General features: G+C 45.7%; 1 protein-coding gene across 1 annotated transcript; it reads right to left on the reverse strand.

The window, feature by feature from the left end:
- Positions 1-11,125: 11,125 nt before the first annotated feature.
- Positions 11,126-16,332, reverse strand: SRSF6 (serine and arginine rich splicing factor 6). The gene is made up of 6 exons (XM_073309826.1): positions 16,137-16,332; positions 15,677-15,825; positions 13,758-13,891; positions 13,331-13,539; positions 12,812-12,895; positions 11,126-12,677 (listed from the first exon to the last, which is right to left on the reverse strand). The coding sequence occupies exons 1-6, from the start codon at positions 16,241-16,243 to the stop codon at positions 12,320-12,322; spliced, it is 1,041 nt and encodes a 346-aa protein (XP_073165927.1). The 5' UTR covers positions 16,244-16,332; the 3' UTR covers positions 11,126-12,319.
- Between the last annotated feature and the right edge of the window lie 698 nt (positions 16,333-17,030).

Below are 17,030 nucleotides of genomic sequence, written 5' to 3' on the forward strand. Positions count from 1 at the left end.
AAGCCTAGTTCTCTCTGGCCTTGTCTTCACCAGGAAAACAGGAATGTTCTTACCTCATACTAGCTAACATGAGGTCGTAAAATCCTAGCAAAGACCAAGCTGTTGTAGTTTAAACACAAGGTAAGCCCTAGACTCCCCCACACTCCTTATTTCCACCTGCTAACACATCGTAAGAACACACCCTCTCTGTGTAGACTGTCCAACTGCTATGCACACAAAACATTGAGCTATCAGACACAAAGGTGCTGGTCAGCTACTACCCCAGAGCCACAGAGAGCTCTGCGTGGGATATCTTTCCTTCCTCTCTTTTCTCTGGGGACAGCAGAATGCCCTGCTCATTCATTCTTCCCCTCCTGGGAAGACACTTGTTTGATCACTCCTCCTGTTAGCCACCAAGTCTGGGGCTCCATTCCAATTAGCTCACATGCTGTTTCCTTTCTGCCCACAAGCTGCTGGGAGACAGAGGGAGATGTGACCTATGGCGAAATGTTGGTGGCACAGGAAAAGTGTAAAACTGAACATTCCACCCCCTAAGTGTCTGCCTTTGCCATGCTCACCCCACCACCCCCGCCAGTCACTTCCTCTCTTGTTAGAGAACGGGGGATGACATGGAGGTATACTAGAAGTGAAGCAATAGGATTCTGGTCTGGAGTGGGACTCAAGAGCCCTAGGTTCTATTCCTGGCTCTGCCACTGATTCACTAGATGACTTTTCCCACCAGCTGCAAAATGTGGATGATGCTACTGACCTCTATTGGAAAGCACTTGGAAAACTACGGAGGAAAAAGCTCTAGCTTAGAGTCAGGTATATTACTGAGTCGTCTCACTCAGTGCCTCAGTTTCCCCATCTGTAACACAGGGAAAACAATACTTCCTTTACAAAGCACTGAGATATATGGATAAAAAGTTATATATAAGACAGACATTATTACAAAATTTCTTCCCTCTTGGGCATCAAAAATGGTGGAACGTGATGTCCAAAATATCTACACATTGCAATTACACTATCACCCCAAGAGGAAGCAGTCTTCCATTACCAACTAACAGATCCAGACTATATGTTTTATTAGGTTCTTTCAAATTCCTTTGTTTTAGCCTTTGTTTATGCAAATTCTCTTCAGACGCTACCTTATTTCAAGGCTTCTGCTTAAGTCAGCATTCCACCTTTAAAAACTAAAAGCAAGGCGAAAACAGCATCTCTTACAACTCTTGCATTATTAGGGTAAGGGTTAGGGTTACCTTTCACTCTATCCTTAAATTGACTAAGACATCTACCCCCAGATCCTCCTTTTTCTCTTCTTCTGCTTCCACACATTCCTACTTGGTCAATAGCGCGTGTGCACATACAAAATTCTACCTCTACCTTTCATAGGAGAAATCAGAAATGCATGCATTTGAGGCCAGAATTGGGATACTAATGTGCCTTACTAAATTTGCCCCACCCCTCTCCAGAAGTCTTCACTCACCCAGCACACTCTTCACTTGCTCAGAATTTTCCAATAACTAATTTTGGGCTGAAATCCTCTGCGCTTGAGTCCTGCCCACAGGCAAATGTTTGACAAATATTTAAGCCTATTTCATGAAGTCATTACAAAAATTTCCTATTGCAAATAATTATTTACATTATAGTCACACCAATATGTAAAAAAAACACTTTCCATGAATAGATGATGATGCAGTCCTTGGCCTGAAGAGTCACACACACATAACTGAATAATGGCTGCATTCAGGTGTGAAAGTAACTTAAAGGACTTGCCCGTACTCCCAAGTCCTGAGGTGGGGGCGTGGCCTCTACCAGAAGAGGCGGGACCTTTAAAGGCTTGGGGCTAGGGCTGTGGTAGCAGCAGCTGGGAGCCCCAGGCCCTTTAAATCACCCCCTGAGCTCCCAGTTTCAGAGGTGGCTGAGAGCCCTTGGGCAAATTTAAGGACCCAGGGCTCTAGCTGTCGCTACAGCAGCAGAGCCCTGGACCCTTTAAATTGCCAGCAGAGCCCCGGGGGCCATTTAAAGGACCCAGGGCTCCCGCTGCTTCTACCACCCTGGGCCCTTTAAATCATCCCCGGAGCCTGCCAGAGTACAGCGGCAATTTAAAGGTCCCTGGGCAGTAGCGGCAGCCCTGGGCCCTTTAAATAGCCACTCGAGCCCACCGCTGCTACCCCAGGGCTCTGGCAGCAATTTAAAGGGCCTGGGGCTCCAGCTGCTGCTGGGAGTGAGCCCCGGGTCCTTTAAATTGCCACCTGGGGAAGCCAGTCCGCTCTGGTACGGCACACCGGCTCTTGCCGGCAGGTTTGTAGAAATTTTGGTGGTGCCCAGAACCTGCCCCTGCCTAAACTCTGCCCACTCCCAAACTCCACCCCCACCTGCACAAGGCCCTGGGAGGGAGTTTGGGGATGGGAGGGGATGTAGGGGTGAGAGCTATGGGGAGTGGCTGGGGATGAGGGGTTTGGGGTGTGGGGAGGGGCTCAGGGTTGAGGCAGAGGGTTAGGGTGCAGGGGGGGGGGATGAGGGCTCTGGCTGGGGTTGGAGATGAGGGTGTTGGAGAGGCTCAGCGCTAAGGCAGAGGGTTGGAGGGATGAGGGCTCTGACTGGGGGTATGGGCTGTTGGGTGGGGCAGGGCTGGGGACGAGTTTGGGGTGCAGGCAGGCTGCCCCGGGACTGGAGCCAGAGAGGAGAACTCCCCCCAGCCCTCTCCCCCCTGGCAGCAGCGAGCTCTGGGGTTGGGGCCCCCTCTCCTCCCCAGCAGCACACTCACTCCCACCATTGTCACTGCATGTGCTCCTAGGGCCCCTTTCAAGTCCAGGAATCTCCCTCCCCTCTCCTGTGGTGGGTGCCGTGGGCTGCCATCACACGTGCACCTCGGCCCCTGCTGCTGCCCCTCACTGTAGCCTCACTGGGGGTGAGGGATGTGGCTGCCCCTTGCCTAGCGTGGAGCAGGAGCAGCACCTGTGTGCATGTGGAGACCAGCTGTACTGGTGGAGGGTCCCGCCAGAAAATGAAAGGGTCTGAGGGGGAAGGGCAGGGGAAGGGCAGCCTGCCCTGGCAGTGGTGATAGGGGGGCACTAGTACCCTGCAGAGGCAGTTGATGCAAAGAGGCAGCATGGAGCTGCAGGGGAGAGACAGGGACACTGCTCCAGGACCCAGGGAGGCGTGAGATCAGCAGCGCGGGCCAGGGGACACTCAGGGGAGGGGGCAGCAGGTAGGACCATGGGGGAGACCCAGCCCCCAACACTGGTGGAGCCGAGCCCCTGGGGCCATCAATATATGCTTGCCAGTACCCCGTACCAGGGCATACCGGCTTACTTTCACCTCCGGCTGCATTTCAGAACCTGTAAGTGGACCAAGTTATGGAGTACATCCATAAAAATCTTCATACTTCCATTGTATACATACAATCCCTCCACAATGCATCAACCACACACTACCTTTTGGGTGAGGCATACTGTTCTGATTTCTATGGTCTACTGCCTCTTAGATAGGTCAGTGCACCGAGCTTGTTTACACAAGATTGTTTACAAACAAAACCAGTGCAAACTGATTTCAGTTTAAAAGGGATTTATTATTGTTAGGTTAACCTCTTATTTTACTGGATTAAGCTAAATCCAAATGAGCCAGGCAATTGAAATGAAAGTGTCCACACACAAAGGTGCACCCCTTCAACCTAATCGATTTAAGCAAACACTGTTAGTTACAACAATGCAAATGTGTGTGTAGACATGGCCCTCTTTAAGAGTTAAGAAGTGCTAATTCTGCTCTGATCATTTTTACTCATCTCCCTCTTCAAATAAAAATGAAAGAAAAGTTTGTCGTGGCCATGTTAACAGGGGTATAATTAAAAAAAAATCACAAGAAGACAGGCCATGGAAAAGTTCCCACAGCATGATTAACACATAGCACTACACCCAGTAATATTTATAGTCTGGTTTTCCCCCTAAATGTGCAGCTTAATATATTCCTCTTACTATTAAATATACACCATAAACCAGACAGGAAATGCAACATGGTTAAATTGGCTTTCCGGTGGGAGCCTGACCTTTCTTGTTGCTCAACATATTGTAATTTCAACTGCACCCATGCCATTTTATTACCATAGCTTTCTGCATTTATTACCACCATAACTCTCCCCTCAAGGACATCCTGAATGTAAGGACTTCTGACTTTTGAGTGCTTCTGGACCACTGAGCCAAATTCCCACTTTTTCATCTTTAGCTCTTTGATTTACAAGCATGCAGAGATTTCATGAATGTTGGCAATAACAATTGGACTTCGGAGAAGCAGAAACTGGAAACAGTTCAACAAAAAGCTACTCGGTATATGAAATATTAATTCAAGTAGGTACCTCACACACAACCCCAGTCTCCATTCGGGATTCAAGGACACTTGCAAGGACTGGGTAACAGCTGACTTCCATTCAGAAATGAAGTCTTCATATGCAAAGTTTGTAGATGGATCTTTTTTCATAAACCGTTTATATATTTCTACTAGATTTTCAAACTACTCCCTGTTCCATTCCAGTTGTAATACCACGGCTTCATGTTCCCTGAGTGAAAGGCTTTGATGTGTGCACAATAAGAAGCTACAGAAGCATACCTAGATGTTTTTTAAAAAACTGTTTTGTAATAAATGCACCAATACAGTAGAGTTGTATAATGTAAACAGCACTTTAAAACAGTAAACTTTTGCTTTAGAGTAGCAGAATTTGCTCTGGCCCAGTACATTTTTCTGTGCTTTTCTATGCAAAAATTGCAGAACATCCAACTAGTCATTGTTCAGTTTGCCAGTAAGCCAGCAGCATGCTCAGTCCACCACATGCTTCATAAGGCAATTCACCAGGGTGCGCCTAAAGCAGGATATTGTTATTGAGGCTGGCACAAATTGTTGATCTGTTCCAGAGCCTTAATTTGACATACTACCCATCCATCCATCATGGAACTTTTAGGACTTGTACTGTAGTGTTTTGGAATTATTTACCTTAGGGTAGCACTTGGATAAGAGGAGCCCTCTTGCAGTAGACACTGCACACACTTAAAGAAACCTTGCCACAAAGAGCTTACAAAGCATTTATGTTACTCTTACATCCAAAATGACTATAAGTAAAGTCTTTAATACGCAACTGAGAATCAGGATTGGTAGGTCCCTGTAACAGGGTCAGTTCCTGCCTCTTGTGAGTGCACCCTTTCTCTGGTCCATAGTGCCTGCAAACAGTTGTTTTTCACAGGGCAGCACCCACCTCTTGTGGACAGCCCCCTTTTCTTGGTTGAATGCGAGCTTGCTTTTGTTTTTCAGTCATGCATCATAGAACGAGAAGGGATTCGAGAGGTAATCTAGTCCAGTCCCCTGCGCTCAGGGCAGGACTAAGTATTATCTAGACCATCCCTGACAGGTGTTTGTCCAGCCTGCTCTTAAATCCCCAATGATGGAGATTCCACAACCATAAGCACACCCCTCCCCTCAGCTGATGTTCTCTGGTAGGTCTTCAGCAGCTCCGGCTTCTGGCCAAGGCACACACACAGTCCCCCTTTCTGGGGTATGCAAGTTATCACGGCCCTGGTATGGGGACGTAGCTCTAAGGGTTCTCCCAGAGGCACTGCCTTCTTCAAACACTCAGCTGGGGCTCATCTTGGTACCCGCAGCTGGTGGTATTTCAGCAGGCCTCCCTGGGCTCAGTCTGCAACCAGACCAGCAGGACCCATCTTGGTACCCTCGTGGGCCTGGCCATGTTCTGTGCCCAGTCCCCTTGGGCCTCATAGCCTACCCGCACTGGCCTTCCACTGGTCCTGCTGCTCTTCCCAGCAGCCAGGCACCCGGTCTTCAGCAGCCTTCCCTGGGCTCCAGTCCTACTTGCAGTGAGCTCTCCAGTCAGCTATCCAAAGTACTGCTTCTCTTCCCACCAGCCAGTCATCTGGTCTTCACTTCTCAAGCTCCACACAGCAACTGAGCTCCCAGCTCTCTGCTGCTTACCTTATATAGGGCCTTTCTGGACCCTGATCGATCGCTCCAGCAGCCTGATTGGCTGTTCCTCTACAGCCGCTCTAGGCTGTCTGGAGGACTTCTTGCTGCTCTTATTCTGGGGCAGGGTGAGGCAGAGCCATGAGGCCCCCAGCACAGGGACTCCGGACCTAGTCCACTGTGCCACATTCCCAAACAGGTTTGTGCCTTACTATATACAATTAACTATCCTTGATTAGAGACCACTCTAGGACAAGTTTCACTAGTTCGGGAGGGAGGGCAGGGGAAGGAGAGGAGATAGCCTCACGTGTAGAAATGTAAGGTTGATTTAATGTGTTTCCCCCTCCATGCATCTGACTGCACCTTTCCATCAGTATTACAGCACCTGACAAATAGGGTTTACCTAAAGCATCATTCTTTAAAACTCATGAACTCACGTTTATCTTGTTTGGAGGCAAGGTGAAATGTTTAGATCAGACCAACAAGCGTAGCTTTAGCTAGACCAGAACAACTCAAGTAAAAGCTACTTCAACTTTTCACATGATCAAGTTGCACTTGCTCAAAATCTGTGCTACCGATATGGTACAGCTCTAGTTCTCTTCCCATGAAGATTTCAAGACTTCCTGGAAAAGCAAAACATGTGACAACCTACTGACGATGGCCCTCAAAGAGGATTTATAGTTATAAGAATCATTTCTAGAAAAACTCATTTAATTGGGTTAACAGTAATGCTAAATGCAAGCAGCCTGAAGTACTTTATTTTCTTAACTTTTTTTAGGCAGCTGTAAACCTTAGAGCCTGAAGAATTCTTCTGTTTATTTACAGAACATGTAAGATACAAACAGAAGTAGCTTCCCCACTACATTTCCTTTTATCTACCAACATAGTATGTAGTAAAATTCAGTCTCTTGAGCTAGGCTCTCTTTGTAGAGATAAGGTGCTGAAGGTAGTGATTCTTTAAGACTAGAACAGCAACCTCCATTTTGCACAGGCCACCAAAGAGACATACGCTGTTAAGAACGGTTAGCAACCAAGGTAAGAAGTGAGAGGTTGGCTGTTTGATCAATTACTAAGACCAAGTTGTAATGGTATCAGGCAGACATTCCAAAGAATAATTGCAAGAGCAAACTGCTAACAGCATCTGGCTGGCGCCTATACTAAAACAAGAGATTAAAAAGAATATTGCCGTAATACCTAAATGCAATGGGCAAAGAATGTAAGAGGCAGGCTTGCGACATTTCAGCCACTTTTACAATACCCAAAGAAATCCTGGCTTTTTGTTTGCAAAAAATCAGGAATTGTAAGGCTGTTTTGCTGAAGGATATCTTGGCAATATAGAAAGAATATCATGACCCTAACACCCTATGTGAAGGGTCAGAGAGGGAAGTATTCATTCTTTAACAAAAGATCTCTCTTCTCCCAAATGCTAAGTACTGAAGTTCTATAGCTAAAAGTTTGAATAGTTCTCCAGTTGCCATAGCATTGCAAAATAAATGTAATGAAACTTGACAAACATTTCAGTGCTGCTGTATACAAAGGACATCAGACTGATGCCTCTCTCCACAGTATATCACCTTTAAGAAAAGGCCTTTTACAAATGCAACAATTGCTACCTCCAGCACATGAGAAGCATGGAACTACTACATTCCTCCAGACTTACCCATTAGCATTAACAATTTAATGCTTATGTAGCTATTTCAACATGAAGAAGCAGTGTTAAGGCTTTCAATATACTCTCAGACAACCCAATTATATAGATGAGCTGTGTTTACGTAACAAAAATCAAAAGGGCGATTGAGCGAGTACAGTAGTAGTAAGGACGATTTGTGGCACCTTAGAGACTAACAAATCTGAGCATAAGCTTTCGTGAGCTGCAGCTCACTTCATCAGAAAGCTTATGCTCAAATAAATTGGTTAGTCTCTAAGGTGCCACAAGTCCTCCTTTTCTTTTTGCGGATACAGACAAACACGCCTGCTACTCTGAAACCTGCAGTAGTAGTGTTACCCTCCCACTTAGCATCTGGATACCTTGGTTATAGGGAGATGGAGGGAGGCTGGGGCTATAGAAATACCCAGATCCAAATATCACTGAATTTATAGTCTCCCTCATGTGAGCTGCAACACCACCACCTTAAACAGCAAGCACCAAGAGTTTTTTTTAAATACTAAAAAGTTCATAGGAAGATAGGACTGAAAGACCTCCTTGGTCATCAAGTCTAGTTTCCCTGCTATTGCAGGTAACCTCAATTGGTTAATGTGCAAGATTCAGAATATTTTTAATTCAGTTTTGTTTCATTCATGAGGGTTATTCTCTCCTGACAGAGAAACAGTGAGATGATTCCATAAGAGATTTCAATCTAGAATCGGCATGCCAAACTATTTCAAGTGTTTGTTAACGAACTGTGCTTGCAACTAACATTTCCTTAGTCGTATGAATTCCAAATATATCAAAGCTAAGATGACCCTTCAAAAAAAGGGGCACAGATTTCTGTCATTTGAGCATCTTCACTCAACTTTTAAAGTCCAGATACACACATGAAAAATCACATCTTTTCTGGCATGTATTATAGAGCAACATCTATCATAATCAGTGATCAAAAACTTGCTCTAGAACACTAATTACAATACTGTAGCACAATTCCCATTTAGCTATGAGGTGACAGTTTCGGTAGGAATTAGAAATTTCCACTAAGTTAAAACACAGAGAAAGGACACCAGCATAAATTTATGCAGTAACATCTGGTCATTTATCAAGGCCTTCCAGGTACTTCACGACATGCTAGAACTAAATTCTATGGCAAGGACTCCGGATTCTGCAGTTCAGAATGGAAGTTCCACAGCAGCTTCACTAGCCTTTGGATTATTCTTTGATATCACATTTAACCTCATGATTCTCACGTTGTGCGTTCATACTGAGGATGCATAAATGGAGTTGTAGTCCATGGGGAAACTAGGGTTGGCAGCTAGATGGCTGGGGGATATGTGGGAGTGTTTGTGGGACAAGCATACTAGGTGGACATATCTGCCAAAATATCGAGCTGTGAAATAGTTCAAGTGCGTGTATGTCATCTTCAGGGTCTACCACGAACACCCAAATGTCAGGCTGTTGGCAGACTAAGAACTTGTACACACGGACAATCTAAGCAATGTGCTGACAGCCTGTGGATAGGTGTAGTGGCTCGTACAATGGTAGGACTGCTAGCATACAGCACCCTTCAACATTTTTAAGGCTTTCTAGTAAAGATGCCCCATCTTTCCAATATTCTCCTTACAACCAAAAGGAGGAAACACACATGTTCATTACAAGTTCAAATCATGGAACAATTCTGTGAGCAGTATGTGAATGTGGCAGCAAATTCTGCTGTATCCCAAAATAACTTGGGGTACTGCCTACAGCCAAATTGAACTTGACACTTTTCCTGCCCATCTGAAATTCCAAAAGAATTTAGTACTAAATGAGTCAGTAGATGTGCCTCTGCTTCAGACTGACTGGCAAAGGCAACATTATACTAGAACAGTTCTCAACTTTTTTTTTTTTTTTAAATTGAGCTATGCTCAGCTCCTTTTACAAAATGTTTCCAATGTTATCTAAATGGAACTTGGGCCACTGATTCCAATAAAGGAGATTCTACTTTAAATAAATCAGCCCTTTGATCCTGCTGTCTAATGGTGCATATAGGCCGACACTGTTTCCCAAATGCGGCCCGTAGGGGCTTTTCTTGAGACCACAGCATCCTAGGCAGTGACTGGGGTGGGAAGTAGCACTCCTCCCGCAGGGCTGCCACTAGGGGCTGGTCCCTGCCCCCTTCTGGAGCCAAGAACACTGTAGGAGCAGGCAGGCAGTGTGAGTTCCCCACCTTCCTGGGGATGGTGGGGACTCGGGCTTCATCCCTGGGGGGATGGGCGGCAGGATCCTTCCCCCAGCCACAGGGCTTTGAGATCTGACCCCAGGGATGCAGCCCTGGGCTCACCCCCCACACATCATCCCTGGCCCCCACTGACTCCCCCAGTCCCCAACCCGTGCAGCAGAACCCCAGGCTCCAGCCCTGGTCTCACCCACCCCCGTCACGCCTGTCTCTTGCTGCTTCCTTTAGCACCTCATTGTCCCTAACAAGTCGGCTGTGAAATGTGATATTAAATATACAAATAATCACTTTTCAAAGTAGACTTACTAGCTAGCAAATCTTAAAAAAGCAATCAAACCACCAAACCATGCATAGCACCTTACTTGTGTTTCTATTCTGTTTAAGTCCAATAAAGAACAGAGACAACACACATTTTTATTACGGAGTCTGCAAAAAAAACCCTACATAAATAAATTACAATGTTTTGGACACATATATGTACATATTTGTTTTTCTTAAAGTCAATTAAGTATTTTAGGAAAAATAGAGCAGCCACCAGCAAGAGTTGGTGGCCACACAATGAGGCCACCCAAAAATTTCTTCAGAACACCCAGGAGCTAGGAAACCTTTTAAAAGCACATATCTTAACCACAAAGATCCAAAGTTTTCAGAGCTCTCTCTCTCATTTTCAGCAGCAAATAATGCTAGGAAGCACTGCAAACCGATGCTCTTGGTTGCAATGCCATTGACTGAAACTTGGCCCAGCAACCCCACCATTGCGACCCTGTGAGCAAGGAGGCTCAACACTATGCCTCTCCCCCGCCCATGAAAGTCTCACGCCTCAGCTGAGACTCAATGCACTAGAAGAAATAATTTGCCTCACTGACATACACTGGTGTCTTACTAAAGAATGGAAATACTATTTCAAGGCCGATCAAGCAAATGGTTTTCTTTAAGGGATATACTTTCAACCAAGCTGAAATCTACCTTGTCTGCAGGTGTCGTTTATGCCTTCAAAATAAACACCAGGGACAGATATACAGGTGCAAGATGCACCCACATAAGGGAAGCTTTCTGAATGCTTATCCCTGCCCACAATTAAAATATTCTCAGTCAAGGAATTTAGAGACCAAATGTTACGTTGGTGTAAGATCAATACCACATGTAAAAAAACTACAGGATTTCCTGCCACATCTCATTTGTTTTATCAAGAGACCTGATGAATTCTCTACACAGCAAGTATCTACCCCAGAAGAAGCCACAATTTGTCATGGAGGTGGATCCAACACAATATAGCCAGAAAAGAATTAAGCTATACTGTAATAAAAGCACAAGAGTTTGAGTCACTGATTTAATTTTATACAAGTAAAACTACACATTGTATAAAGATTACAAGGCAGTTCTAATGTTTGCTAATGCATGTTACAAAAATCAATTTAGCTAGAAAGGGGGCTTTTGGGATGGATTCTACTCCACAATTTAAGTGAATTGGCAACTCTGGTTTAGCAAAGCCTTCTGTTAAGACTAGAACTCTAGCTCCAATACATTAAGATCCCATAGGTTTAGATTCATACATAATAGGATTGTGGTTCTCATATTTTGAAGCAAAGTGGGTGTTAAATGAATTATAGGGGAAGGAAGGCAGCTTTACTCAGTTTTACATACCCAATAAGTAAATATTTAGAGGCCTGCAAACAAGACAAGACACTAACGACATGGACCATATCCAGAAAGACACCATTATGTCTGAGAATTGGAGTGTCTCCTGGAATTCAAGCAAACTAAAAAAAAGTCACATTACTTCCATTATGTGAACTTAGTTACTTATGAGTGTAGGCAAATCCTGCATCATGTCAAGCTACAGAGTAGTACCTTTATTAGCTTTTTAATACAATCATTGTAGGGAAGGGGGAAAGAAGAAACTTTTGGCAAGCTGAATTAAGATACAGCACAACTGAAGTGCTCCAAATTGTGTTTATTGCTGGTCTGAAATTTGTCTAGTTTTATGTTAACCATATGTCCAGTTCACATTCTGCTTCCACAAATTAATATAGCCACATCATCTATACTGACCTGTTCAACAAGGCCGTCTGTAATGCCTCTGGTAGCAAGCCATAACCCATTAAACTACTGAAGTCCATAATTTTAAAACAGTGGAAAAAATTAGGAATAATAATGTTCTCAAAATGCCTGAACTTAAGCCTCATACTCAAAAGTATTTTTAATATAAAAAACCACTTTCCACCCAACAGCAGATAGATTATTCCTGCTGAAATGCTATAAAATTAAAAGTTTAGCTTAATCTCTACAAAAAGGGGGGCTTTTCCTGCTTTGTACATTTCTGTACAACCTCATATTTTCATCAAATTTAGATACGAATCAAATCTTTATGCCTCATTACTTGGTTCTCAGGCCATTCCCTTCTGCAAGAGAAGAAACCAACTTCTTAAGTATTAACATAAAAGATTAATGGCCTGGCAAGTAGGAAAATGTTCCATAATAGTGTGCAACGTAAGAGGAGAGTTCTAGTCTTAATCTCTTGAACTAGATCTTGACCGTGAGCGAGATTTTGAGCGAGATCTGGAGCGGGACCTTGACGCAGCTCTTTTGGGTGGTGACTCAGAGTGAGCCTTGGCAGGTGGCTGCTGCTGTGGCGTTTTGGAACGAGACCTACTCCTTGACCTGGATTTAGACTTAGCCTCTCCTTTACCATTCTCTTTGGGAGAGCGAGACATAGACCTAGACCTGCTGCGAGACTTCTCAGATTTCTCCTTGGATCTGCTGCGGGAGCCCCGGTCAGACTTGGGTTTAGATTTGCTCTTTGATCTAGACTTCCTGCTTTTAGATCTGGAACGTGAACGATCTTTGCTTCGTGACCTGGATTTAGATCTTTAAAAGAACACAATCTTTATTCGACATGAACTGATATGTATCCATGTCAGTTCTACATACATACAGTTACCAACTAAAGGTAATAATTGATGGATTAACAGAAAGCACCATTAAACAGACAAATTACTCACCGCGAGCGACTTTTTGAGGCACTACGGGATCTGCTGCGGCTACTCCTACGACTTCTGCTTCGTGACCTTCTTCTAGATCGTGACCTGGTGACATTTCAAAAGGTACCTATGACATTCTATAACAATTTCAGGGATTTTTTTTTTAGCCTGGTATGTCCTGCTCCCCCCTTACTTTAGCAAAGCCAAAGTGTCTTACAACGTAGAATTTTTAGCAACAGGAGTGGCCATACCAGAGCAGATCATTGGTCCATCTAGGTCCAGAATACCATCTGTCACAGTAGCCTATACTTGATGTTTCAGAGGAAGGTGAAAGGTCTTCCCCATAATGCACCTGGTCAACTATGCAATGTTACATCATGGAAAAACATTCCTTCCAGACCCCTGGGAGTCATCTTATCCCTGAAGTATCAACAAATTATAAAGGTAATGATTACTCTTAATGTTAAGAGTACATATAATAGGCCCTCTCTTATTAGAGCTAATAGTCTTTGCTATAAAGCTCCAGAGTTTCAAAGTTACCTTGACCTGCTGCCAGAATAAGATCGTCTATGGCTTGTCCGGGGCTTGTCTTCAACCAGCCTGATTTTCCTGCCATTTATCTCTGTGCCATCCAATTTGTCCAGAGCACGCTTCATGTCAGAGTAAGACCGGAATTCAATTACCCCTTCATTTGTGCGTTCTTTGTGAGCATCCGCATAGGTTACCTCACCAGCTTGCCTCATGAAATCCTTAGAAAGTAGATGGAGTTACATAACCATTTCACTTTATGCGTGCAACTAGGTCACTAAGTCAAATCTGAAGAGATGCAAAGAGCTCTAACAGTCTAAACTGCCATGCCTGAATACATTTAAAAACATTTCTGCTAAATAAAGAAGAACATTCAAACTAATATTGCTTTCTGCTAGTCACAAGCGGCTCTATTAAGGGATTTCACATTAATACATACTTTCAAATCCTGCCAACTACAACGACTGGAAAGGTTTTCAACAATCAGTCTGTATTCTGTACGAACAGGTGGTCCATATTTATCTCTTCCTGATTGTCTCCGACTGCTATATCCACCGCCTCCACCACCCCCACCTTTATTGTGCAAAGAAAGAAAGTTAGATTCTCACAATTTGAAGGCAGCTAAATGTTCTGAAAAAGTTAGTTAAACACAGATTATATTTACTGCAGTAGGACTTTATCTTTCTAAACCTCCAACAAAGCTGCAATTTTGCCATGATCTATATTAATGGCAAATCAAACAGACTAAAATCCTACACGTCTGTGCTCCTAAGATCTGTTAGAGAGTGACTGCTCCTTTATTAGATTTACCTTGCTAAGTTTTATTTTACAGAACATTGTAAAATATAAAACTTAACTGATTACATGCATTTCTACATTTTACAAAAACGTTTACTAGTTACACTAAGTACTTACATCACAGTATGAGGTTTTTGGTGGTTGGCCACAAAACACGCAAGGTAACAGTCACCTAGTTCAGTTTAACCAGTTTTGTCTAACCCTTGGAATCCTCACCATCACCCTGCGTCTAATGGCAAAAGGCTGCTGTCATCATGGCTTCCGGTAAGGTCAGCCAAAGGGTCATAGGGCAAGGGTCACACAATGTATGGAAAAGCCATGGCCAATCAGGAAAGGCAGTCATCTTAGCCTCAGTGGACACAGCCTCAGCCCCACTGGTCACTTTTAAATTGAAACATCAAGGACTTGTTAAAAAGTTTGAATTGGACATGCAACAATTTTAAACAACATACATTTGAATTTTTAAAAACTTGTAAAAAACAGACTCCCACCCACCCAATAACACAAGCATCTAGAACAGTGATACTCAGACTGAGGCTCATGAGCCACAAGTGGCTCTTTAATGTGTCTCTTGCAGCTGTTTGCAGTACATGATATTAAAACACTGATTTCATTATTAGCCAATCTGGATACTTTTACTATGTTACTAACCAATTATAGTTGTTAAAAATAATACTTGGTCACTCACTTTGTGGTGAGAATAATATATATACATAAAAACTAAATATTTCCCATCATACTGTTTAAATATGAATAGTACTATAGAAAATGAAACAATGAATTCACACTACTGTGGCTCTTTTGGGTAATGCTGATCACTAATTTGGCTCCTGAATCACGGAAGTCTGAGTATCATTGATCTAGAGTTTACTGAAAGATATATCACACTTACTACTCTTAAATTTCTATACCATGCCAATTAAGCTATAGTCAGCTGAATTACTCATACTGTATAGCAAAAACTACACAAAATGAGTTTTCCCCTTTTTACAAAACTTCCCATATTTCCTACAATCTGTCTCAAGTAAACCCTTCCCTCCCCAACCACTAAATTCTGTATATTCAATTGAAACATTACAGTTCACAGCTGAGTGCTTCTACCATACCCAAATATGTAACTTTTCATTTAAAAGCTTCCAAATATTTAAGTGAATATAACCAATCTCTTCTAATAAAGAGCAGGGAATCCTTACTAGATTAAGACTACACTTAAGCTTTGCAAGTAAAACTGTCCCCCTAGTCTGCTTCATATGCAATTACAGGTACCATCGAGTGCAGTTCTATTCCAGGGTACCTAAAGCGCAAGGCCTGTGCTAGCAAAAAGGCTAGTAAAGCAAAGCTTGACAGGTCATCCTGCAGCCAGCGTTGCACAAGGAGTACCCCCAATAGCCAAGCACACCATGCCTGGTGAGATGATCAGTGCCATCCCTCCCACACCCCAGGGGGCCGGCCCCACGCACCCAGCAGCCCTCTGCAGACGGGACACGCGGCCAGTGCAGTAGTGACTGGCCGAACATCCCCGCCCCCCAGCTATGATCCGGGGCAGGGAGCTGTACTCACTGCGGCTGCTGTAGCTGTACCCGTCCCTGTCCCGGCGGGGGCCCCGGGCATGCTCCACTATCACCCGCTCCCCGCACAGATCTTTGCCGTTCAGCTCGTAAACGGCATCGTCGGCGTCGCGGGAGTCCTCGAACTCCACGAACCCGTAGCTGCGGGGTCAGAGATCGGCCGTCAGGGAGCGAGGCCCGGTCCCCACGGCGCCCCGCTCCCGGCAAACGAAGCAGCCCCGGGGCTCCGCGCGACGGGACAATGGAGCCAGCCCCGCCGCAGCGCCCCCGCTCCCCACCGCCGCCATTTTGAACGCGGCGCCACGCGGCAGCCGCGAGCCCCGCCACTGGCCTCTTAAGGGCCCGGCCACTGCCCCCTCCCCGCCAGGAGCCTGCTCAGGACGAGGCCGCGCTCTCCCCCCAAACTTCCCCCCCGCCGACCCGACTGCCCAGGGCGCCCCCCCCCGCCTCACCCGTTCTTGAGATCGACCTCGAGCAGGCGGCCGTATCCGCTAAAGAAGCGCTGGATGTCCTTCTCCCGGACGTGGTAGCTGAGACGCCCGATGTAGACGCGCGGCATCTCCGCAGGGCAGAGGGGAGGCAGGACAAGGAGAGCTCGGTGCTGCGCAGCCCGCACCGCACCGTCCCAGAAGCGCGGCCTGCTCCACAGCACAATGGCGCCCGCCACCCGCGCACGCTTTTATACCGGGGGCGGGGCGTAGCTCCGTACGTCACCACGGAAAACGTGCTGTGCGCCGAGGCGCATCCGGAGGCGGCGGAGAAGGGAAGCTCTCTCTCTCTCTCTGCACATGCGCCTAGCGCTTGCACATTTTCCATAGCTCGGGGGAGCGATTCTTCTGCGCATAATTTCCCCGCGCAGACCGAGCGCGGCTCTTATACGCATGCGCAAAGCTATTCCCTCAGCCCAGGTTGGGGTGGGGCTGCAGCGGCAGTGTTTTCACTAGTGCCTGTAAAAAGCGTTCGCCGTTCTTCCCTGTCACAGGCCGCGGCCGCGCGCGCCGTCCCTGTCACAGGCCGCGGCCGCGCTCGCCGGGCGCGCTCGCCGTCCCTGTCACAGGCCGCGGCCGCACGTCAAACGCGACAGCGCTGTAGCTGCGGTGCTTCCATGTAGACCCTGGCTACAGCCGAGGGTGGGGCTCTCCCCTGGCTGTAGGTAATCCACCTGCCTGCTGCCCGGGCAGCGCTACAAAATTAGGTGGGTGGAAGCCGCCTTGCATTGACTTAGCGATGCACGTGCCCACGCTTCAGTTGGTTGCCTGTCAGTGTAAGTGCCCTGTTATGCCGACATAGTAACCTCGGGGCCCGGAGTGGCGTTGAGCCCTGGTCAAGGATGGCCTGAGGTTGAC

Source organism: Lepidochelys kempii, chromosome 13 (genome assembly GCF_965140265.1).
Source record: "Lepidochelys kempii isolate rLepKem1 chromosome 13, rLepKem1.hap2, whole genome shotgun sequence".
Taxonomy (NCBI): domain Eukaryota; kingdom Metazoa; phylum Chordata; order Testudines; family Cheloniidae; genus Lepidochelys; species Lepidochelys kempii.